The 21,134-nt window shown below is 37.1% G+C and overlaps 2 protein-coding genes across 3 annotated transcripts in view; both read left to right on the top strand.

Annotated features, from left to right (window-relative positions):
• The window catches only part of LOC134664588 (forkhead box protein O), a 152,780-nt gene extending 138,441 nt beyond the window's left edge, over window positions 1-14,339 (top strand). For both annotated transcript variants that reach the window (XM_063521310.1, XM_063521309.1), the window contains exons 7-9: window positions 562-749; window positions 1,349-1,877; window positions 11,742-14,339. In XM_063521310.1, the coding sequence (XP_063377380.1) occupies window positions 562-749; window positions 1,349-1,531 (371 nt within the window). In that variant the 3' untranslated portion in view covers window positions 1,532-1,877; window positions 11,742-14,339. The remainder of the gene's footprint in view (window positions 1-561; window positions 750-1,348; window positions 1,878-11,741) is intronic.
• Window positions 14,340-18,438: 4,099 nt separating this feature from the next.
• Window positions 18,439-20,274, top strand: LOC134664601 (uncharacterized). Its single transcript, XM_063521333.1, has 3 exons — window positions 18,439-18,587; window positions 19,104-19,215; window positions 20,093-20,274. Exons 1-3 carry the CDS (start codon window positions 18,488-18,490, stop codon window positions 20,208-20,210), a joined length of 330 nt encoding a protein of 109 aa, XP_063377403.1. The 5' UTR covers window positions 18,439-18,487; the 3' UTR covers window positions 20,211-20,274.
• Window positions 20,275-21,134: the final 860 nt, after the last annotated feature.

The following is a 21,134-nucleotide window of genomic DNA, read 5'->3' as shown; positions in this document are numbered from 1 at the left end:
GGTAAACAATAGAGACCCGTAGAACTTTTTTCAGCCCTGACGATTCTGAGTGTTGTAGTTGAAATTATAAATATGACCTCACTATCTACCACCAAGTTTTAGGAAAAAGACAAGCCAAATTGTAATTCACCACGTTGTTCGCAATCAACCAATCATATTACGCCAAATGGTTATTATTAAAAGAGGCTAGTTCCTCTTATCACTGCCGCGGGAAACCCGAATCTCCGTTACGAATTATCAGCAAATACTAGAATTTTTAAGCAGAATCCAGAAGTTCACTATAAGTTAGTAGGAAAATTGTAAAATCCTTGAATCACCTAGGATTCTGAGCATGGTCATTGCTGTTTCACTACCTACATCAAGTATATTAAAAAGAAAGTGATATCAATTAAATATTATTTCTTTCGACTATGGTGCCGACACTTCTGTCGATAGCCTGTAGATTTTTTTGAAGTATAAATATTACTTTTTAATATCTCCTTGACTTGACAAATTGTATACAAAACAAGATGATTTGTCGAAATTTAAGTTCATTATATAATACATCGTCTTTGTCCACAGAAAACAGCCAAACGCAGATGGTAACGACGTCGGACGCGGCGTTGATGAACGGTGGCATGATGGTGCAGACAGCCATGCCCACCACCGTCATGGGGCAGATCATGGGCGCGCTCAACACGGGCCTGGTCGAAGACCTCAACCTCAACATCGAGTCGCTGGAGCACAGCTTTGACTGCGATGTTAATGAGGTATGTCTATGTCTCTTCGTCCAATGTATCTAAGTAAACTTCGATTCTTTCGATTTCGATCGATTGCGCTCATAATCTCACACTAGAGATTTTGCACACATATGTATGTAGACTTAAGTACTTTTTTTATGGAAATAAATAGATGTAATTTTTATTTCTCAAACATAACAAATTTAAATAGCTTTTCTTATAGCTACTTAACTTTCCTTCCAAGATTACTAAATGTCGCTGCCAAGTTTTTGTTAAGTCAAAAAATAAACTGATTTTAAACTAACATTTCTCATATATCCTCAGCTTCCGCTAGATAGTGTAAATCGGCAGCTGAATTAAATATATTCAGAATCGGGTCACTTACGCACTTTAAGTCGCAAAACAATCGACATGTTTCACTCCGTGAGTGATCCATTCTTTATATATTTAATACGTCTGTGTCTCACGGAAGTTTTGTAATTAAAACGGCAGCTGAATTCCTATCAAAAAATACCCCGGCCAAACAACCCAAACGATCGCCATACTTGACGTTGCACTTGGCATGAGAACTTATCGTACTTAGTCGGATCACCATCAGTACCATCACCAATCGCCACTTTATCCCATAGGTGATAAAACACGAGCTCAGCATGGACGGCTCGTTGGACTTCAACTTCCCGCAGCAGCAGCAAGCGATGGCCGCGGAGGCCGACAGCCAGTTCGCGGCGCCCGCGCCGCCCGTGCCCACCACGCTCTCCGGCGGCGGCGCGCCCCGCACGCCCTACTCCGCGACCCCCTCCTGGGTCCACTAAAAACCCCAAAAACGACTACACGGACAGTTACCTACTTATTGACTACCAGAGGTTGTTATCTGAGTTAATTTTCCTATTAAGTTCAGTTTTTGTTACTTCGGCATTAAAGTCAAGATTTTTTGTTCTATTGTCATGTTAACTAATGTTAGAATTTTATTGTTTAGTGTAATAAGTGGACCGTTACCGCTCGTTGTTGAAGTGTCAATTGTATTAGTGGTAGTAGGCTTTAGTGTTAAGCTAGGTGGAAGCTTGTGATATAGATAGGGTATTGTAATCCGGGTAGTCGCTTGGACCAGGAGGGGACGCAGGTTCGATCCTGTATCGCGGACACCGACACCAAACAGAGGTAACTATCTATTATTTTTGTTTAACATACAAAAATAGATCTCAAGTTCTACCCTATTAATATTTATCCAACTAGTGTGATTAAGTACGAATAAGGCGAAGTAAGAATACAGTATTTCTCATTGCATCGGAAAATGAGAACAAAGTATTTGGAACAAGAAAATGTTACTAAGCATTTAACAATAGCTGGCAATAAATTTGCCGGAATATCAGTGATAATCTACAGAAGTTCTTCGGTTGAGAGTCCAATAACTTGCTCTACGGTATCGCTTCTCCCAACTTGCTTCACAGTATTACAGTTAGCTCATGTTGCTACATTCAGAGCTAATAATAATACACAACAAAGATTTTTCGTTATAAACGGAGTTTACAGAAAGCTGACTACGGGGGAGAGCAACTGCGATAAAGATTAATTTAATACAAGAATGAGTGAATGCATAGGATTCCCCTGTTAAACCACTGCCCTGGCAATCAGTTTTTAAAATAAAGTTTAAGCGTTATTTAAAAGTACAAAAGTACAAGCGAGTCTATTACCGTCCGAACGTACACCAGTTCTAAATATTGTATTGTTTCACAAAATATGCACAAACTCGACCTCATTCTTCTATTTAGGGACGCCAAGGCTTGCTTATTACTTTGAGATTTCTGCGAAAACTTTAGCGCGAAACAAAGACATTAGGCAACAAACGTTGGCGGAGCAGGTACTGCACACCATAAAATAGGCAAAGTAAATTCTTAATTTAATAGGAATTTTTATCACCTAACTCGCATTTGACAAATTCAGATAGGTAATTCCTAATATCTAAAAAATAGCTTAAAAACAAAATAAAACTTAAAATCTGTTTTGTTTACCGAGTATCAACTTTCTATTCGATTACCAGCCTAATAAAATCAATAGAAAGTGCAATGCAAATAATAACGTCTTTCTACTTTTGGCAAAGTGACCTCCACACTGTCATCAGTGTGACATTCACACTAAATGTCAGTTCAGTTCCCAAATTCATTCCAAGTGGCACTTTGTATGCCATATCTGACAGATAAGGCTCTTAGCAAAGATAAAGGAAACGCGTAAAATCTCCGACACGAGGAATATTTTATTTTCAGGAATTCTTTTGAAGCCAATGAGCCGAGAAAAGTCGCTGCCAGAATTGGCAGGACCTTAAAATCTGATGGCGAGATCTTCTCATTCCAGTTTACGAGTTTAGGTATTACAAAAGATGAGTACCTACGTCACTCACATTCGCGTTTCTTTGTACGCGGATTATGAGACGTGATATGTGTTTTATTTATGAAAAGATATAGTGGGAAAAAATGTACGCACGGCGCGGCGCCGCCGGTTACTGGCGTGTGATATTGTCTCGTGAATAATTTGGCAACCAGTTTTTTTTAGTAAAGCAGTGGTAAAACAAATGTAAATTGTGATTTAATTGTATTATTCATGCTAATAAAGATATGGAAAACAATCTAAAATTTAGGTTGGGATTTCAATTTTTCGCTGGATATTTTTAAATAATCTTACTTCAGTACAAATAAAAAAATATTTTTGAATTGTGATTTAATACATGCCTGGTCATCCTTCATACCTAGGTCAAAACGAAAATGTTAATAGAAATAAACAAATCTATTTTAGCATACAAAAAAACACGTATTCACTACCTTTACGAAAACCATTCATTCAATAAACAAAACGGTATAAAATTGGCGAGCAAAACTTTAAAATAAAATCCCCGTTCATTCTTCAATTCACATTATTTATAATTAGATTGTGATTGAACGTGGTCCGCGAGCTCGTGATTCAATTTCACCAATGAACGGACCTATTTGCGCGCTAATGAGGGCCCCCGGTAATTAATCATATCATTCCCATTCACTCGTTCACTCATTCATTCATTTTTAGCTCGGGCGGTTCGAGACCGATCGAGAAATAATGGAATCTCACGAAAAAATGCGAAAGCACAACGCTAGATTACTCCCTCCAGTAATGACTTGTTTTTTAGGGTTAAAAAAGAATGTCTTTAGCAGACGGTGGGTGCGGTGCTATTTTCTTGTTAATTTTTATAAATTTTGGACGGCGCCGTGAAGTTAATGGTGGGAATAATTTGCTTGTTCTTTTTTAACGAAACGTGATTTTGCCTTCCATTAACAGGCTATTTAACTTTAACTATCTAAAAATTATGTATCTAGTAGGTATAGATAGTTTCCAAATTTTGGGATTTCATAGGCTCTGTTCTCTTACGCCAACGTATTGAAATTAGATCCAATAACGTTATAGTCAGTACCTTAACGCTCTCACTATTAAACAAGAACGTCCAATTTTATAAAGCTTATAATCTGTGGTCGCTAATGTTCTTTCCGACAGCCAACATATTTTCTACAAATAAATAAAAACTAGAAATACTTTCAATAAGGATTTTGAACACACGCCCAGTTAAAGATACACCATTTTAAAATCAAGTCATCGCTCTCAGTAAGATTTTATTAGCAGCTTCATTTTCATAAAGCACCCCTCGAACTTCCACCGTTTACCAACTCATCCTGTATTCCGCCCTTCGTAATTACTGGTCGCACCTTAACACACGATTTCTCAGCACTTGTTAAAAGTTTTCAATTGCGTTAAGGGCCTCCTTACGCGGAATTTATTCATTATTCATTATTCCCCACTCCGCCTTTATTCTTTCCTAATAAAAAGCGCCTTTGCTCTCTTTTCAGCGCGCGAGGAGGCACCGAATGAGTATTTTAAATATTTGCCGCATGGCCTCTCTGATGAGTAATGAATTAAACATTTATTACTGAATTTTTATAGCGGTGTTGAGTTTTTTTTCCATGTCGAAGTTGAAGGGCGTTTACTTGTTATCTTATTAAATTATGGTGTTCCTTTTTCGGGTTTTTTTTCGACTAATCTTAATATTTAAGCATATAATAAGGTTGATAAAATCTAACCTTTAAATAAACGAGTTATTAGTTACCTTATTATGTAGTGCCTCACGATGTCTTCTCATTCGCGTTCGAGCAAATACAAAAATGGAAATACTTTGTATGCAATAAGTTCTTGTTTCTCTGTCTTGTTCTACCTATTTAATTTATATATATATATATATTTATTAACGCAAGAAAGCTGTAATAGAGCGGACCATAATGATAGTTAAATTACACTTATTATCTGTCGTGTCCAAAGCCAAGGCTATTTTGGATCGCTGCGCCATTAAATAAGTAAGTAATATTTGTCTCTCTAAAGAGAGAGTAAGGGATGACTCACGTTAGACCGGGCCGGAGCTACCGGAGGTTACTTTTCTATGACATGACAGGCGATCACGTGATGATTTTCATAGAAAACGATGCGCCGGAAGCTCCGGCCCGGACACGGCCCGGTCTAACGTAAGTCATCCTCAAACCGTACACGTAAAGTAACAATGATGTTCCGAAAATTTACGAGGCGCGCTCAAAGCCGAAGCCAGCAAAATTACGCTTATTATTATTACAAATATTCAAAGCAATCTCGACTTCAGTTTAAGCACGAGGTCTTTGAATTACAAAAAAATCTCATTAAAACACATCGTGTGAAGCTCATTTTGCGAGGGAAAATGTAACGCTGTCAATTTAAAAAGTTCCTCGATTTTTGCCTCCAATATAAGACGGCCGATGAGCGCGGCATAACCAATAAGTCTTTACATTATTGTTTGAGGAGTTCGCGTCAGTTTGATCACTTATTTAAATGAGCCCCGACATGGTTATGGCTGTCGTGTCGCCTTTATATTATTTTGTATTACGTGTCCTGGTTGTTAGTTGTAGAGATTTTTCAAGTGGATTGGAAATTGCTTGTTTCAATATTAGACTTTAGGTAAAGGCCGTTTTAGTTCACGTTTGTGTGCTGCGCTTAATTTGCTGAACATTATATTTTCAATAGGTTTTCCTGCACATGTAGTAAAATATTTATGACATGTAGAAAGCTCTCATATGGGAAGTATATCTGAGAGGAATGGGTAATCTATTACTGTCTTTTTGTATCAATAATTTGAAATACAAACTATTTCGCGAGCCGCGATTTGAGTAAGTTGCTTATTTATTATGAATTTCCTATTAGAAAGATCATGCCCGGTATCGCAAAATGTATTGAAATCGTGTTAAATGTTAATGCAAAGAGCAGGTTTCTAAAACCGAGTATTATTGTTACTTCAATTAAAATAAAAACATTGTTAAAACTAGCCCCATTTTTGTTACACTCACTCCAATCTACGATAGTATACAACTGACATTATCCGAAACAAAAGTTGTTAGTAAGTATCCCCATTTTAACGAAATGCGAAATCGCCATCCTCTCCCTAACCCTTAAACTATCAAAATTTATTCTACGTCTCATTCTTTCCGCAACATGAAACCGAAATTTCTCCCTTAAAAAATGTCCAACTTTTAAGGGGTGTATATAATTATGTAGTCGCTTAGCATTCTTCGGCCGCGATCCACAAATTGGATTATGTACGTGGCCGGGGTCTTTTTATGATTTTGCTACGGGATTCACAAAACCCGCTTATGAAAGGCATTATGTTAGATTAGTTTGGAGTTTGGCGCTCAGTTTTAGGTCCTAAAAGCCGTAAAGTGGCACTAAGCTTAAACTAAGGACTAGGGCAAAGTACTTTTCACAGTACTTCCACTTTTTATTTTTAAGTCCGTCCACAAATAGAAGGAATTTCGTGTAGCGTAACTTAGTGTGGTTTCAGAATAGCGATTTGAGAAGCGCGCGTAGGATCATATACGCTCGTCTTTTCCCACGCGTGTGCCATTCATACGAGCGTTGTCGCGCTAATAAGCTCGAGCATACGCGGGTGTAAGCTCGTATTATACGAGCGTCCAGATTTTAGAAGCGAGAAATGTAGCGCGCGTATACAATTGTTTGCCGAAACAACCGCGCGTAAAAATACTCTAGTCTGAAACCGCCCTTACACGTATTGTAGTTCGCAATCGTTTTTTTTTAGTTGTATTTGAAAGGTTAAGTGATCAACAGTCCTACATAATTACCATGCACACTCGAAAACTTGATTTAATCACTTACACCGCTCTTATATTAGGTAGAAGACTGACCATTTTTTTTGGAATATGATATATGAAATGATAAAATGATTTGCATCAAAATAATGTACTAATGAATGAGTGTATGGAAATTACATCAGACATCGCAAATGATAAATCATTTATACGAGTTGTCTTGTTAAAAAACCGTTGATTACAGCGCGGCCTGTAACAACTAAACTGTTAAGTGTTAAGCCCCTTCAAAACTACACATTACGGCTTACGCCCTAGATTCCTGAAAATTAGGTCTGTCGAAAGTTCCTAGTATACGCCGGGCGCGGGCGGGACTTACATAATTAAGTAAGTAAACAGTACATTCACGATCACACATGTAAGGCTTGGTAATTATTCCTGAAAATTAGGTCGCTTGAAAGTTCCTAGGCCCACGTGGCGGGGCGTTGGGCGTGCCGGCGCCCCGCCCCCGGCAACAGGTGGCATCTATGTACGAGTCGAGACAAAGGTTTGTGGCCAGAGAGCGTGGAATCTTTGGGCAGCCGAGTGAGATGTCAATTTGGTGTATAAGTAGAATAGATAGTATAGAGGAGTCCTGTCATAGTAAATTTTGTAGTCACTGTAAATTTACTGCCATCTATCGACACACGACTAAAACTCAAAATAAACACGTATAAAATTATTAAAAAAATGAATATAGATGGATAAATAATTTTATTATTTTTATATCATTTTGACCCATGTTCATTCACTGATATCTGTGTTAAAATTGTTAAATATGAAACGGTGTCGTCACGCCATCTAGCCGAGAATAGGCTAAAGGTGTGTGCGCCATCTATCCGAGAATGACTTTTGCTTGATTTCCGAGGCACGTTTTTTCCTTATTCATCTTATACGAAGTTACATATGTCTTTGGTTACGGTAATCCATGTAACTGGATAAAACTGGTTAAAGTTTTTTTGTATTTCGTAATTTTTGTTAATGAAAATTTTTAATCCATAATAATTATCTGTTAGCAATACTTATAAAGGAACTTAATAGTTGAATGTTGGTATATTAATTGTTAGTTAGTTAGTGCTTCCGGGCATTTTCCGCAAATCGTCAACCATTGTACCTATTTTGCGTGAAACGAGGTAGCGCTACCTACTCTAACCACCCCAGCGATTATGGTATATTAACTAATATACATTAGCAACTTTTTAATAGTGAGTTCCAGTGTTCCAGAATTCACAACTCTCAATCAGTGTTGAAGTAAATTATTTATAATTTTGACAAGTTTAGAAATTCTATGTAATAGGGGCCTACTTACGTTAACCGTGACACCAGATTTTGAAACTTATAAACGAAACACAGGAAAACCGTAAATAAATTACCAAATATTCCCCCTAAAAACCAAATGATAGATTTGTTTAAGAAATTCAATTTACAATTATTTTCCTAAAAATGTTTTGTAGATAAAATAAATGGTCAATTTCAAATGTGCCAGAAACAACCAACAAAATATTTCGAAGGTAGGTATTTTATGCGGAACCAATTAAATAGTCTGCAACTTGACGAAAAATGCGCAACTGCCATCCGAATGGCATTTGATGACGAAACGTATAGAGAAACTATGCGATAAATCTGACGGGGCATCTCGATCTTTCATCTCAGGAATGCAAATGATTTTGTCACCCACAAATATGTTAGCGCCATGGAAATTTACCCGCTATGAAAAGATTATCGCAGATTTGTCCATTTATTTGTAGAAACTTATATTAAGTAAATATTAAAACTTGTTTGTTCTTATTTTGCGTGCGCCTAAATGTCATTTTCAAATAGTATTTAGTTTAAAAATGTAGCGTTTAACTCAATTTAGAAAGAACGTTATCAATAACGTCTTCTATCCTGTAAGTTTTATCGGATAATTGAGAATTAATAAAACAGTTCTGTAAAAGAACTATTCTTAATGCAAACGTACCTACATGTAAGATCCACTTTTTTTCTTAATACGCAAACAAGATCTCATTTCGGAGACACCGAGTCGCGAATAGTCCCGATCACTCTAAAGGAAGTGCGCCCTAAATAACTCGTAGTTAGGAGGTCATCCGTCCCCAGACTGAATATATTCACGCTCTCACCGCCTACCGGATTCTCTCGATACTCAACGACGCCTATGTTTTATAACCCGTGACATCCGAAACTCGATTTATTATCGCGCCGCGTAAAAATCGGAAATGTTTTTGTGGAATCGAGGACGTTTACAATTGCCGAGATGCTAATAGGCGGTCGTAAGTTAGCGGCTGTCGGTGGGTTAAAACTGTGCCAAGTCACTAGGATCCGCAGGGCGTATATCAATGTCTGGCCAGCTAAGTATAGGGACGCCTTTACATGGACGTAACATGGGGTAAGGAATAAGTAGAAAAAAAAATCTTATTCAGGAGGAACTTATTCATAACCAGGAGGTCTATACGAACTAAAATGGACACTCGCGGTGCCTATTTTATCCGAAACTAATATATATACGTCACAGTTATCACTCAATGAATAACAAAAATATAAGTCACAAGAAGCGTCGCTGTGTTTACTTTATTTAATATCTACTGATGAACTTACTGTCACTGGCTTATAAACCTACAGTTGCCATCAGATATATCGTAACGGCCAAGGTGCTCAAAATATGTGAACTAGCATTTTAATGTGTACATAATAGAGGCAGCAATTTGTTCAGATATTTGTGAACACCTCGGCCGCTCCAATATATCTGAAGACGACCATAGAATCGACGATTATTTAATGTTATAAAATACAAGGACGCGCTTGACACAAAGACGTAGACGTGCGTTCGGTAGACAGCAATAAAGCTCGCAATAGAATTGGGTCGGGACTAGCACGATTAAGATAACCTAGCAATAAAACAGATAAATATACAAACTGGTCGTTTCAGACAATAAAACACTCAATGAACAAAGGAGAGTCGGAAAATCGAGTGAAATAGCTTTGGTTTTCGATTATTGTTCGAACAGTAGTAGTGGAGTAACTAACTGTATTTTGGTAATCCTTTTACAAGCCTACGAAGTGGAAACCGATTAATAATAATAATGGTATAGTTTTAATTTTAAGTATATTAACCAACAATAGTGTAGATTTTAATCGAAGGAAGGGTTTTTTATTCATATTTTGCTCTAAAATCTCTAGTTTGAACTGATACGGCAGGTGTTCTCGTCAGAACAAGTGCCTGGGCTATAACCGCGAAAATCGAAGTTCGCAAATTGCGGGCATTTTTCTCTGTCACTCTAATTACGCCTTCATTGGACTAAAAGAGAAAGATCCCCGCAATTTGCGAAAAACGGTTTTCGCGGTAGCCCCTCTGCACCTATTCTCGAGGTACCTAGATATTGTAACAGAGTTAAAACTGTTAAAAGGGCCTTTTCTACCAATGCACCTGTGCATTTTGTTGGTTGCCAAATTACGGACACCTCTGCTAAAATTAGCTTAATTCATACATCATCATCGTTAAGCAACTTTGTTGCTTTAAGTATCAAGAATCCTGAACCGTGCAAAGTCTGTCTAGTTCCCCTTATTAATGCCGGCGTTATTTCTGGCCTCTCATGCCAATTATCTGCACCACATATAGGAATCGTCTCAGGAACGCTTATTCTGACCAATGACTCACCGAGAAAGTTATAATGAAACAAAGTTATTTATTCTAGCGAAAAAAGCGGTGCGGGACAAAGTTGGTACGCGACGAAGTTGGTTTCGGTGTTGGCCGGCGGAAAACGATAAGTTTGTGGCACTATACGTCGCAGAATATGCGACAGATTTATCGCGGATGCTTGTAGGGCTGCGGGAGGCGAGTGTGTCGATAGGGGTGGCACGATTGCTGCAGTTTCAGAGCGTGTAGCATAATGTTAAATAATGTTTAATTCTTGTGACAATCGAAGCTAGGTTTTCAAATAGGTGACTGACGAGCGGGGCGAGACTGGAATCCCAAGACTGGTTCTTATGTATTAAGTTATTTAGTTAACGAACACACATTTTAATAACAAATCTTCACATACACATTAAAAATATCATTAACACGGTCACTTTGACATGTCGAGCAAATCCTATAAAAATCATAAGTATGTACCAAATAAAGATAATGTCGACAAAGCAACTGAGTAGGTAAATAAAATAAAATTATTTAGTACCAAGCAAACCATTTCCTAAATTAAATTATTTTAATAGCATATAAATCTAACTAAGACTTAAGTCATGCAAACCAGATTAGTTCTGACAAAACCCTATAAATACCTGATTTCATTTTACAAAATACGAAAACTACTTTACGATCCACTAAAAACTTGCTCTAAGCAAATTCAATAATTCCCAAGTTCGGGAAATCTTGTGAAAATATCGAATAGGGCAGCACTGGCGGTCGTCACCTGCGGGCGCGGGGCGGGCGACCGGCGGCGGCGACGCCCAGGCGGGCAGGTTACGATTTACACTCCACGAACTCAGCAGAAACTCTGCCCGAACGAGAAATGCTGATAATCCCAAAATTCCATACCAAAAAGACTTATCCGCAACTCTTTTCGTACAACTTACGCTTTTCATAGATGTATGTAGCCTGAGTGAGAATTACTTCGAGATTACTACGATACTGGGGCGTGATGTTTTTATTGGCTATTCGAATTTAATTAGAATGTAAATTGCTGCTCGGAAAATATTCTAGAAATATCATAGGCGCGATATAGTGAAATATCGGTTTCCCCTGAAACTTTAGTCAAATGTACGTTAGTCTAGCAAGACCACTCGCCGATAGTTTGTATTTGATAGTTTAATCTTTGTTGATTTATAATTTATATGCGTTTCTTTTTTGTTTCAGGTAGTTGCAACGCTTTTAGGATTGGAATACTTCTGCAGCGGTCAATTAAAGTGACGAGCTTTGTGTCAGCATTTCCAAATTCAATGTTCATCACAAATGAACCGCGCATCAGGAGACCTACTCTAGAGACTGAAACCAGTGTTCTTAAACAAAACCTGTTAGTGACAAAAACAATCTGAAGGTGCGACATAATGTTAAATTTCGAGTGATATTTTGGACGAAGTTAGTTAAGAATTTTCGACCTCGCGTAGCGTGTAGTGGACAATCAGACCAATCCGAACGTGCACTGACATGACATAAAACCGATATTAGAACCGTCTCACTCGTCGACTAAATCCTGTATATGAACGCGCTAATGACGGCTAACTGATACGATTACAATATCATTCTAATATCGGTTTGATGTCAGTGCACATTCGAATTGACCTGTATATGCCGAGTTGATTTCTCATCGTTATAGTAACGTCGCCTCACTGTCCCCTCCTAACACCTAAATTATGGTCTATTGATATATTCAAGTACCTCTGAAGAACGGGTAAGTGTGTCTGAATTTATTTCGGATGTAGAAAATGTCTTTTGCGACAATGCCGTTTACCTAAGTACTTATGTCGCGATGTCTGTCCGTAACCATAGCTGTAACTCAGTCTTATAAATAGGATTATTGGTTTAACATTATATGCCTGTAAATTTTGGTTGCATGTCGAATAAAATATTGCCTCAAAATTAAGATGCTGATATTTTTGCATCTGTGATGATTTGTTTTGTGGGCCAAAATTTGTAGATGTAGGTATAGAACCAATATTAAAGATATATATTACTGATTGATTCCATAATTAAATCTGCATGATTCTTTGTAATAAATTCTCCTTTACAATATTGTACAACTATTAAATTCTAGTGTAAAGCGTACCAATGTATATTGTGTATACATAAATGTTTTCTGCAAGAAGTGGCACCAATTAGATTGTAATTATTTGTAATACGCCATATTATTTGTGTTATTTATTATTTACTAAGAAGCTGTACCTCTGAGCCATAACGTACCTACCAAAAATATTTACAAATATTGCTCAACATACTTGACGCCAAATATAGACCGAAATCTATTATTACGATTACAATAAATAGTTTTTTCAGTGAGTTTCCGCAGGCATTATGGTTATAAGTACTTCTATTGCATTTTTATATAGACATGCACAAATTTTATTGGTACGGTGGTATGAGATAATTATTGCTCCGATAATTGTGCCTATTGACATGAAATGTTAGGGATTTAACAAAGTTTAATAGCATCGCGTTTAAGAAATAAAACAAATCATAAAACAAAGTGCTCACAGAAACGTTGACGCACAAACCAAACCCGTTTTAGTCAGATCTCTAGTCCCAGATATTAATTTCGTCATCTAAGTACAGGATTTACTCATTATTTTAGCTATATCGAGTGTTAGCATATAATCTCTACAAAAACAAAAAAGTTCATTCTGCGAATTACCTCAATGGACTATTTGTGATAGATGTAGCCAATAAGTGTTCAATTTAGTATGTGTATCAAGTAAGGTCAATTCTTGTACTTTGGCGTCCATTTTTATGTATATTTTAAAACAAGTTCGTTTCACTTCGCCCATTTATCAATTCGGTTATGCAAGTTATTTTATTTTTACATTATAATTACATATATTCACTGCTTCTATACTTAACTATGTATATTTGCAGCTGATATTGGTGCTATATATACCTTGTTCGTTTGTGTCTAAAACTTCGTTATTTTCGGGTTGCTTTTAGAAATATAATGTACAAAAAGAGCTCGCATTTGAATCACCGGGAGGTGAACAATTCTATATTATTTCTATCTTGTAGTTATGGATTAGTTATATTAATTGTGACTAAAAGTCAATCAGTTACTATGAGTGGTTTGCGGATGTTCGACATCGATTTTAACGTAGGTGTTGGGAATTAGTAATCTGCCAAATATAAAATACGTAATCTTGAGCCATTTAGAAAAATCCTAATGTGTATAGATGACGTACCTAAATTTTAGGCATTAATTGATAATTCGCGTTTACACTAATGCCGAGCGAATACGAGTTTTGAATACAAAAAAGTCGCTAACATTTTGCTCGGCGGGAGTGTAAAGCAGCATTAGACGAATGATGACTCTTTGGAGGTCTCTCATGATTTAGTTAAGGATGTTAGTTAATATATCTCCTGGTTGTTGAAGCATATAATGTATGAATTACCGCAACGAGACGGGGTATGTCAATCCAGATGGTCAATTATTTAAGACCGAAATAAAAGTCTGTTCCGTTAAGGCATAGCGTTAATGTGAAATTATGAACTCCATTTAGGTTAAACTGATGTATTTTTAGTCAGAGTTTAGTATAAAATATAGTGTATTTGCATTATTTTTAAAATGGCTTGAGTGTATTTTGGCCTAGTATGCATAAACTTTGACTAAAGACATTGATGTAATGTTAGTAAGATCATTTTTGTTCAGATAGTACCTATCAACTGCGTGCATGTTCTAAATACATACAAATGGAATTATAGAACCGAAATATACTTACTAAAAAGGCAAATTTACTAAACGTGGTGTTACATATGTGGACATTTGATTAAATATTCTGTAAATATAAAAATCAACAGATGAAAATTGTAATGCATTGAGAATATTTTGCTAAAGGTACTTCACTGTCGACCTGAGTAAAGGGTTTGACAACTTTAACTTAGATTAGTGAACTTGCTAGGATAATGCACATTTTTATATGAAACAGTGTTTGACTGTATAAGAAACGTATGTTTGTCTTGTTGGCTGTTTGAAAATAGAATAAATCGTAATGGAAATGTCGACACCATGCAGAGACAGGGTCTACGGGTTTACGGAACTGTCAAAGAAAAAAAAATAACAAACCCTATTTAACTTTTTTGCTGTCTTGCGAAGAAAATGTCTGTGACTAATTACAACCACATGCCTAGATTTTATATGAAGTTCTGTAATAAAACCGCAGACATATTTTCTTTTATCACGGTACGTAATATTTGCCATTACTGTGACGAATTTCTTCCTCAAAAGGCAGTTATAGCAGATTTATGGTTTCTTCAAAGATCAAACACTCAGGTGACTTTGGTTTGTTGTTTCAAACATTAAAAAATATTGAAAAACGAAGTTTACCAAATTACCAGCAAATCAATTGGTCAGACAGTAAAATGTGTTTTTGAATGGGAAACCATCGCCTTTATGGCAAATACACACGAGATGTGCTGCGTACTAGGGAATGTAAACCGGTTTTTAATTGTAAAGAAAAACCGGTTAATAACCGGATGGCGTGCACACGTCTATATATTAGGTATGCACCTGGTGTGATTTGACAGTTGGTATATAATTTGAAAATTATTAGCAATCGGCGGCACCTGCTTTTTTTTTATACCATATCGGTGGCAAACAAGCATACGGCCCGCCTGATGTCTTACCTGCTTATTTAAAATGTAATTATTTTTGACATCTTCCGTTTGCCATAGTTATCATTTTGTCAGCCTTTCACAGAAAACGAATCGTGTTTCATTGGATTACCACAAATCCCAAAAATTTAATCGAGATAAGTAAATAATAAATGCTGCTATTTTGTACTAGGTAAGTAAAATGGGTACCTATGGTTGGTCAAACCAATTTGTCTGTCAGTAAGAACCAGGAAAACTTATACTCATCCTTTTCTTTTGGGTGCTAGTACTAGTGTAAGACAAAGATAGTGTGATTCTCTATGTCTATGATTGAAATGAGACAGTCCTTTTGACAAACTATAATTATAACTCAGTGTCATTACACTAATTCTCTGTCGATTCAAGGGCCCCCCCACATCTAGCGTCTTTCGAGCGTCGGCGTCTGTCGGCGTCTGGTCAGCGCTATGGAAAATGACGTCGCTGCGCAGTTGCGTCGACGTTGCGTCGAGCGCGGTCATACAGTTGTAGACCCCGACGCTCGAAAGACGCTAGATGTGGGGGGGGCCTCAATGGCGTTATAGTAGGTATGTAGCAGGTACCTACACTTTGGAAACTTGTTCTACAAAAAGCAACTACGGTGTGGATGCACCTTTAGTATATTTCCCTTGTTTGTGGTTAGTGATTTGAATGGAGATTACTAACAGCATTTAACTACAATAGCTCACAACTAAAGGTGGAGGTTCGCGCCGCGACAGAGACAAGCGACCGAGACAGGAGACCGGGACCGGAGACCGCGACCATCACTTGACCATAGGCAACATATAAGCGACAGTTCGCGGCGAGACAGAGACAAGCGACAGAGACGCGAGAGGTCTCTGTCTCCTTGCGAACTGTCGCTTATGTGTTGCCTATGGTCAAGTGATGGTCGCGGTCTCCGGTCGCGGTCTTCTGTCTCGGTCGCTTGTCTCCACCTTTAGAACAAATGGTAATTATGGCAAACACTGTGTTTATTAAGATAGCATAATTTATGCGACACAATAGTAACCCGTCCGCTCGATATGCATCGAAATTTAATAATTTTAGAAATGAAAATGATTAAGTAAGAGCGAGTAGTTAGTTGCAATAGCCCATTTGTCAACCACAAGGGGTACTTAGCAAGTAATAGATAATATATTTTAATATTAGACCACGGTAATGCATTGTTAGTGTAGGGACTGCTGGGTACTACATAATTTAGTACCAACATGCCCCAAAGTTATGTATAAATTATTTTGTACATGTTTAAATTTTTTGTTCGCATAATTATGTTTATGTCGTAAAATCTACATTATTTTTGTTATATTTTTCAGTTGCTTATTATATTATTATTAATTTTACGACAGAAATGTGAAAAACGTAGTTTAATGATTAGGAAAATATGTGTTTCAATGTAAATATGATAGACGAAAACATGTATGTAGAAGTACATAAATCCTATTTATGTATTAAATTTGATATTGTTTTCAAAATTGAATCCGTTGTTTCATTTAGCGATGCCTTAGAGTTTAGACGATTAAATAACAACACCTACCACGTACAGTCAGCCAAGAAATTGGTCTACCACTTTTCGACTCTATCAATCAGATGATAGAGTCGAAAAGTGGTAGACCACTTTCTTGGCTGACCGTACCTAATCACCACCACCCTAACACGTGTAAACCTAAGACAAATACTTTCTTCGAATCTGACAGCCAATTTAGACGGAGCTAGCTGTGCTCAAAAAATTTACGTATGTGGCTTATTCGGACATAGGAGCTATTCCGTCCACAAGCGTATATTTTCAATCATTTGCTCTTGATTGCTGAAATTAAAAGCAGTCGCAGCTTCGTCGACGAAATTATCAATGTTATTCGAATAGACTACGAGATCAATATTCTATCAATCAATATTGGAATAGACCCTATGACGGAATTAGCTACATTGACCTTACTACAAAACATGGAGTCATTGGCGCCGTGCAACGCCATCTTCTTCAGCTGTCAAACTCGGGAGCATGATTTTTTCTTAGAATGTTCGACATAACTTGGAGACCTCTTTAATGATATAAATTTACTTTTGGTAGGTACCTATACATTGTCTTAATTATTAAATTACCTCTGCTTATATAGCCTACACATAAAAGTGCTAATAATATCTATACGGATTGCGTAAGTATGCCTATTTTATGACGATTGTGATATAGCAAACGATCTTTAGTTACTAATATTATGAATTATTTATTATGTAAAATCAAGGACAGGTTTTCCTTCTTGCATTAGGTGGCTCAAGCAAAACTCTGAGTTTTTTATCGTAAAAGTTTCCGAATATCAACGCTATGGCATGACAAGAGATTTTATATTACAATTGGGTAAAGTTTTTATTGCAATGAACATTAACAAAACCTTTTTTTTTATTCCGAAGATTTTATTATCAGTTTTCGTAACTCTGTTACGGGGCTGAGATTTTTATTTTTTGCTATGAATAATATATTATAAGATACTTAGGCGTTGTTCTATTATCATCGTATTCTGAATTTCGGACAACGCCGGGAACAAAAAAAAGTATTTTTGTTTATGCGTCAGATTTTTTTTAATTTTTTCAGGTGTATTTTGTCATAGGTAGGTAACTAATTTAGTTATAATATTTTCTAAAGTATGAAAACCGAAGAGTAAGAGCAAAGACATATGTAACTTCGTATAAGATGAATAAAGTCTAAGAAAAAAAAGTGCCTCGGAAATCAAGAAAAAGTCATTCTCGGATAGATAGCGCACACACCTTTAGCCTATTCTCGGCTAGGTGGCATGACGACACCGTTTCATATTTAACAATTTTAACACATATATATTAGAATGAACATGGGTCAAAATGATATAAAAGTAATAAAATCATTTATCCATATATATTAATTTTTTTGATCATTTTATACGTGTTTATTTTGAGTTATAGTTGTGTGTCGATAGATGGCAGTAAATTTACAGTGACTACAACATTTACTATGACAGGACCCCTCTATACTATCTATTCTTTTTGGTAAGAGAAAAGAATCGGACCAAGCAAAATCTGCAGGGCATTTGCAATTGAAAAGTATGGCAATGTCATCATTTATTTCAAATTCTGAAATGAAACTCCCTTGCTTGGTTCTATGCGGAGGTTTTACTTCCCTACTTATAATTACAAATTACATTTCAAGTTAACTGGCACATAACAACAATTCCTCGTTTACGTAAGAATGACTGACATAAGTCATTATTTTTTCATTCGTATTGGAGCGTTGGTGCTTTCGACGTGCGAATATGCTGAGATCGAGGGTCTTGGGCCTTCGAAGGGTCGTAACTGCGGTTCCACAGGTTACTATACCACGTTTGACTCCAGTCAGGACTTACAAAGTGCGCGGTAAGTAGTTTATAAAGAATATAACGCCGACGACCGGTCTGGCCTAGTGGGTAGTGACCCTGCCTGCTAAGCCGATGGTCCTGGGTTCGAATCCCAGTAAGGGCATTTATTTGTGCGATTAACACTAATATTTGTTCCTGAGTCATGGGTGTTTTCTATGTATATAAGTATGTATTTATCTATATAAGTATGTATATCGTCGCCTAGCACCCATAGTACAAGCTTTGCTTAGTTTGGGGCTAGGTTGATCTGTGTAAGATGTCCCCAATATTTATATTTATATTATTTATAATATTGCAATTAAATTGCAGGTGCCTACGTATAGTACCTAGAGTATACTGATGAGTAAATGCCTTATAATTTAACTTTACGTCCAGGACATTACGTATGATACTGCTCAAACGGGTTAATTAAAAGGTGGTCCAAAAAAGGAAGGATTATTTTGATTATATTTATTTAAGTTATTTTAATAATAATTATAATAATTGTGTAGGTATATTATATTTTGTCTCGTAGATGTATGCGACGCGCACATGAACGAATTACCGATACCGTGCGGGCCGTGGAAACCCTGGTACGACGCCAAGCAAAACTTCTACAACAAAATTTTCGTAGGCGGAATCCTGTGGTAAGAAATCTGGGCTATAACCGCGAAAATCGAAGTTTGCAAATTGCGGGGATTTTTCTCTGTCACTCTAATTACGCCTTCGTTGGAGTAAAAGAGAAAGATCCCCGCAATTTGCGAATTTCGGTTTTCGCGGTAGCCGCTCTGCACCAATGTAAAAGTTTGTATAGTTAGCTGTTAAATTGTTTATTCCTCAACTATATTCTTATGGGTTCAAGGAAATACTGTCGGGTGACAGAGGCGAAAGCCATCTACTTTAGCGTAATAGCATCATACTACTTCAGCGGATCATTTAAAATATTTTGAAGAAAGGTCCGGTTTTATCCATTTTGCTCGGCGCTTAGACCTCTGGTCAACTGGAAATTGAACTTTATGTATATGCACGTAAGTCTATGTTGCTCTGTGGTCTGTGACGGATTAATCCGTCTTTGGCGTTGGTCCTGCGGTGTCGGTATATCAGTCATTGGCGTCCAAAAGGTTAATGACTCCTCTACAGGATGGCCCAGCGCCGGCCAATCCAAGGGACGTATTTATGCGTTAAAGGGAGCAAGTGATATTGCTATCTCATTCTACCGCATGGCTACGTCCCTTGGAGTGGCCGGCGCTGGCCCATCGTGTAGAGGAGCGATAACGTAGAAGGCGGACAAAATGAGAGCAGCACCTAGCGAATAGACGCTGTCTTTTTGTTTAATTCGTTCATGATATTACCGTAGGGTACCTACCCTACCTTAGTACGAACCCAGGGTAGGGTAGTACTCTACCCTACCCTACTAGGTAGTAGTAGTAGCGAGTAGGAGTTGGTCTCGTCTAGGGTAGGGTAGGATCCCTAGGACGAGACCAACGAATTGAAAGCGCCTGCAATAGTTTTAAATATTTCCAGGTTTCTGATCTCGTTCGCGGTGATGATTCTGACTGACAGCATTTTCTTGAACTGGGGCCCGCCCCCGAACCCCGGCCCGCCCAGTGACATGGTCCAGGACTGCGAAGATGAAGAGTAAATTATACCTTGTGACTTTGACAATAAAGTTTCTTTCTCTTTGGCGATGAAGGTTTTTCACTGCTTGTGCATTGTTTCCTTGTATTTTAGGTAAAATATTAATAGCGATTCGTGCATATCGTAAACTAAACAATTATATCATTATCTATATCAAAGAAAATATTGAAAGCTCGATCCAGGATTTCCAGTAGGTACACTGCACATAACAGCGCTATCTAGCATGTGAACTGCAAACAAAAAATTGACGAGCCTACTATAGTAGTGGACCCTATAATGGACGTGGAACCAGTAATGGGACAAAAAACCACAATTCCTCTAAAATAAGTATCTAAAAGTAGTTTATAAACACTGGACATATTTTTATCATAAATAAAGAGTCCTAGAGCTGTTTATGTTTCAATTTTTATTAAATTCGGTTATTTTTTAAGAAATGTGCGTCAACCCAAAAGTTGCCGTGTCACTGCAAAAAAATACCACTACGAATTCTTAACAACTTCGCTAAGAGAGGTGAGTTAATTTATTAAATTTTAATTAATTAATACTTGATGAAAACTAGAATGTGTTTTGTTAATTGCATTTACCATGAGATAAGGTATACAACACACTATGTTGTGACTCCACAGATGTAAAAAAAATAGTAGTATTTGGCCCAATCCCATTATAGGAGCTGTAAAACTGCATACCTCCTATGATGGGACAATTTACATAATGATGCTTGCCATGGCATAATTTCATGTTTAAACAATACAGAAGTAAAATGTAGTTACAAAATACGTCAATCAGGAGGTATTCTCGGACTTCAGATAAATTAATATCGTTTTCCAAACTTTTATTTAACTTGCCCTGTTAGTTAGTGTGGGTCAAATCTTGGTAGCTGAATTTAAGCCACTTTTCGATTTCCGATTCTGTTTAAATTTTGTGTAAG

The sequence above is a fragment of the Cydia fagiglandana genome, chromosome 5, assembly GCF_963556715.1.
Source record: "Cydia fagiglandana chromosome 5, ilCydFagi1.1, whole genome shotgun sequence".
NCBI lineage: Eukaryota > Metazoa > Arthropoda > Insecta > Lepidoptera > Tortricidae > Cydia > Cydia fagiglandana.
This window is presented reverse-complemented; position numbering and strand designations above follow the sequence as displayed.

Excerpts from the sequence above, each read along its gene's own strand:
- LOC134664601 (XM_063521333.1), top strand. The coding sequence starts at position 18,488 with ATGCTGAGATCGAGGGTCTTGGGCCTTCGAAGGGTCGTAACTGCGGTT. Across the intron at positions 18,588-19,103 it reads CAGGACTTACAAAGTGCGCG|ATGTATGCGACGCGCACATG; the intron begins GTAAGTAGTTTA and ends TTTGTCTCGTAG. Across the intron at positions 19,216-20,092 it reads TTCGTAGGCGGAATCCTGTG|GTTTCTGATCTCGTTCGCGG; the intron begins GTAAGAAATCTG and ends AAATATTTCCAG.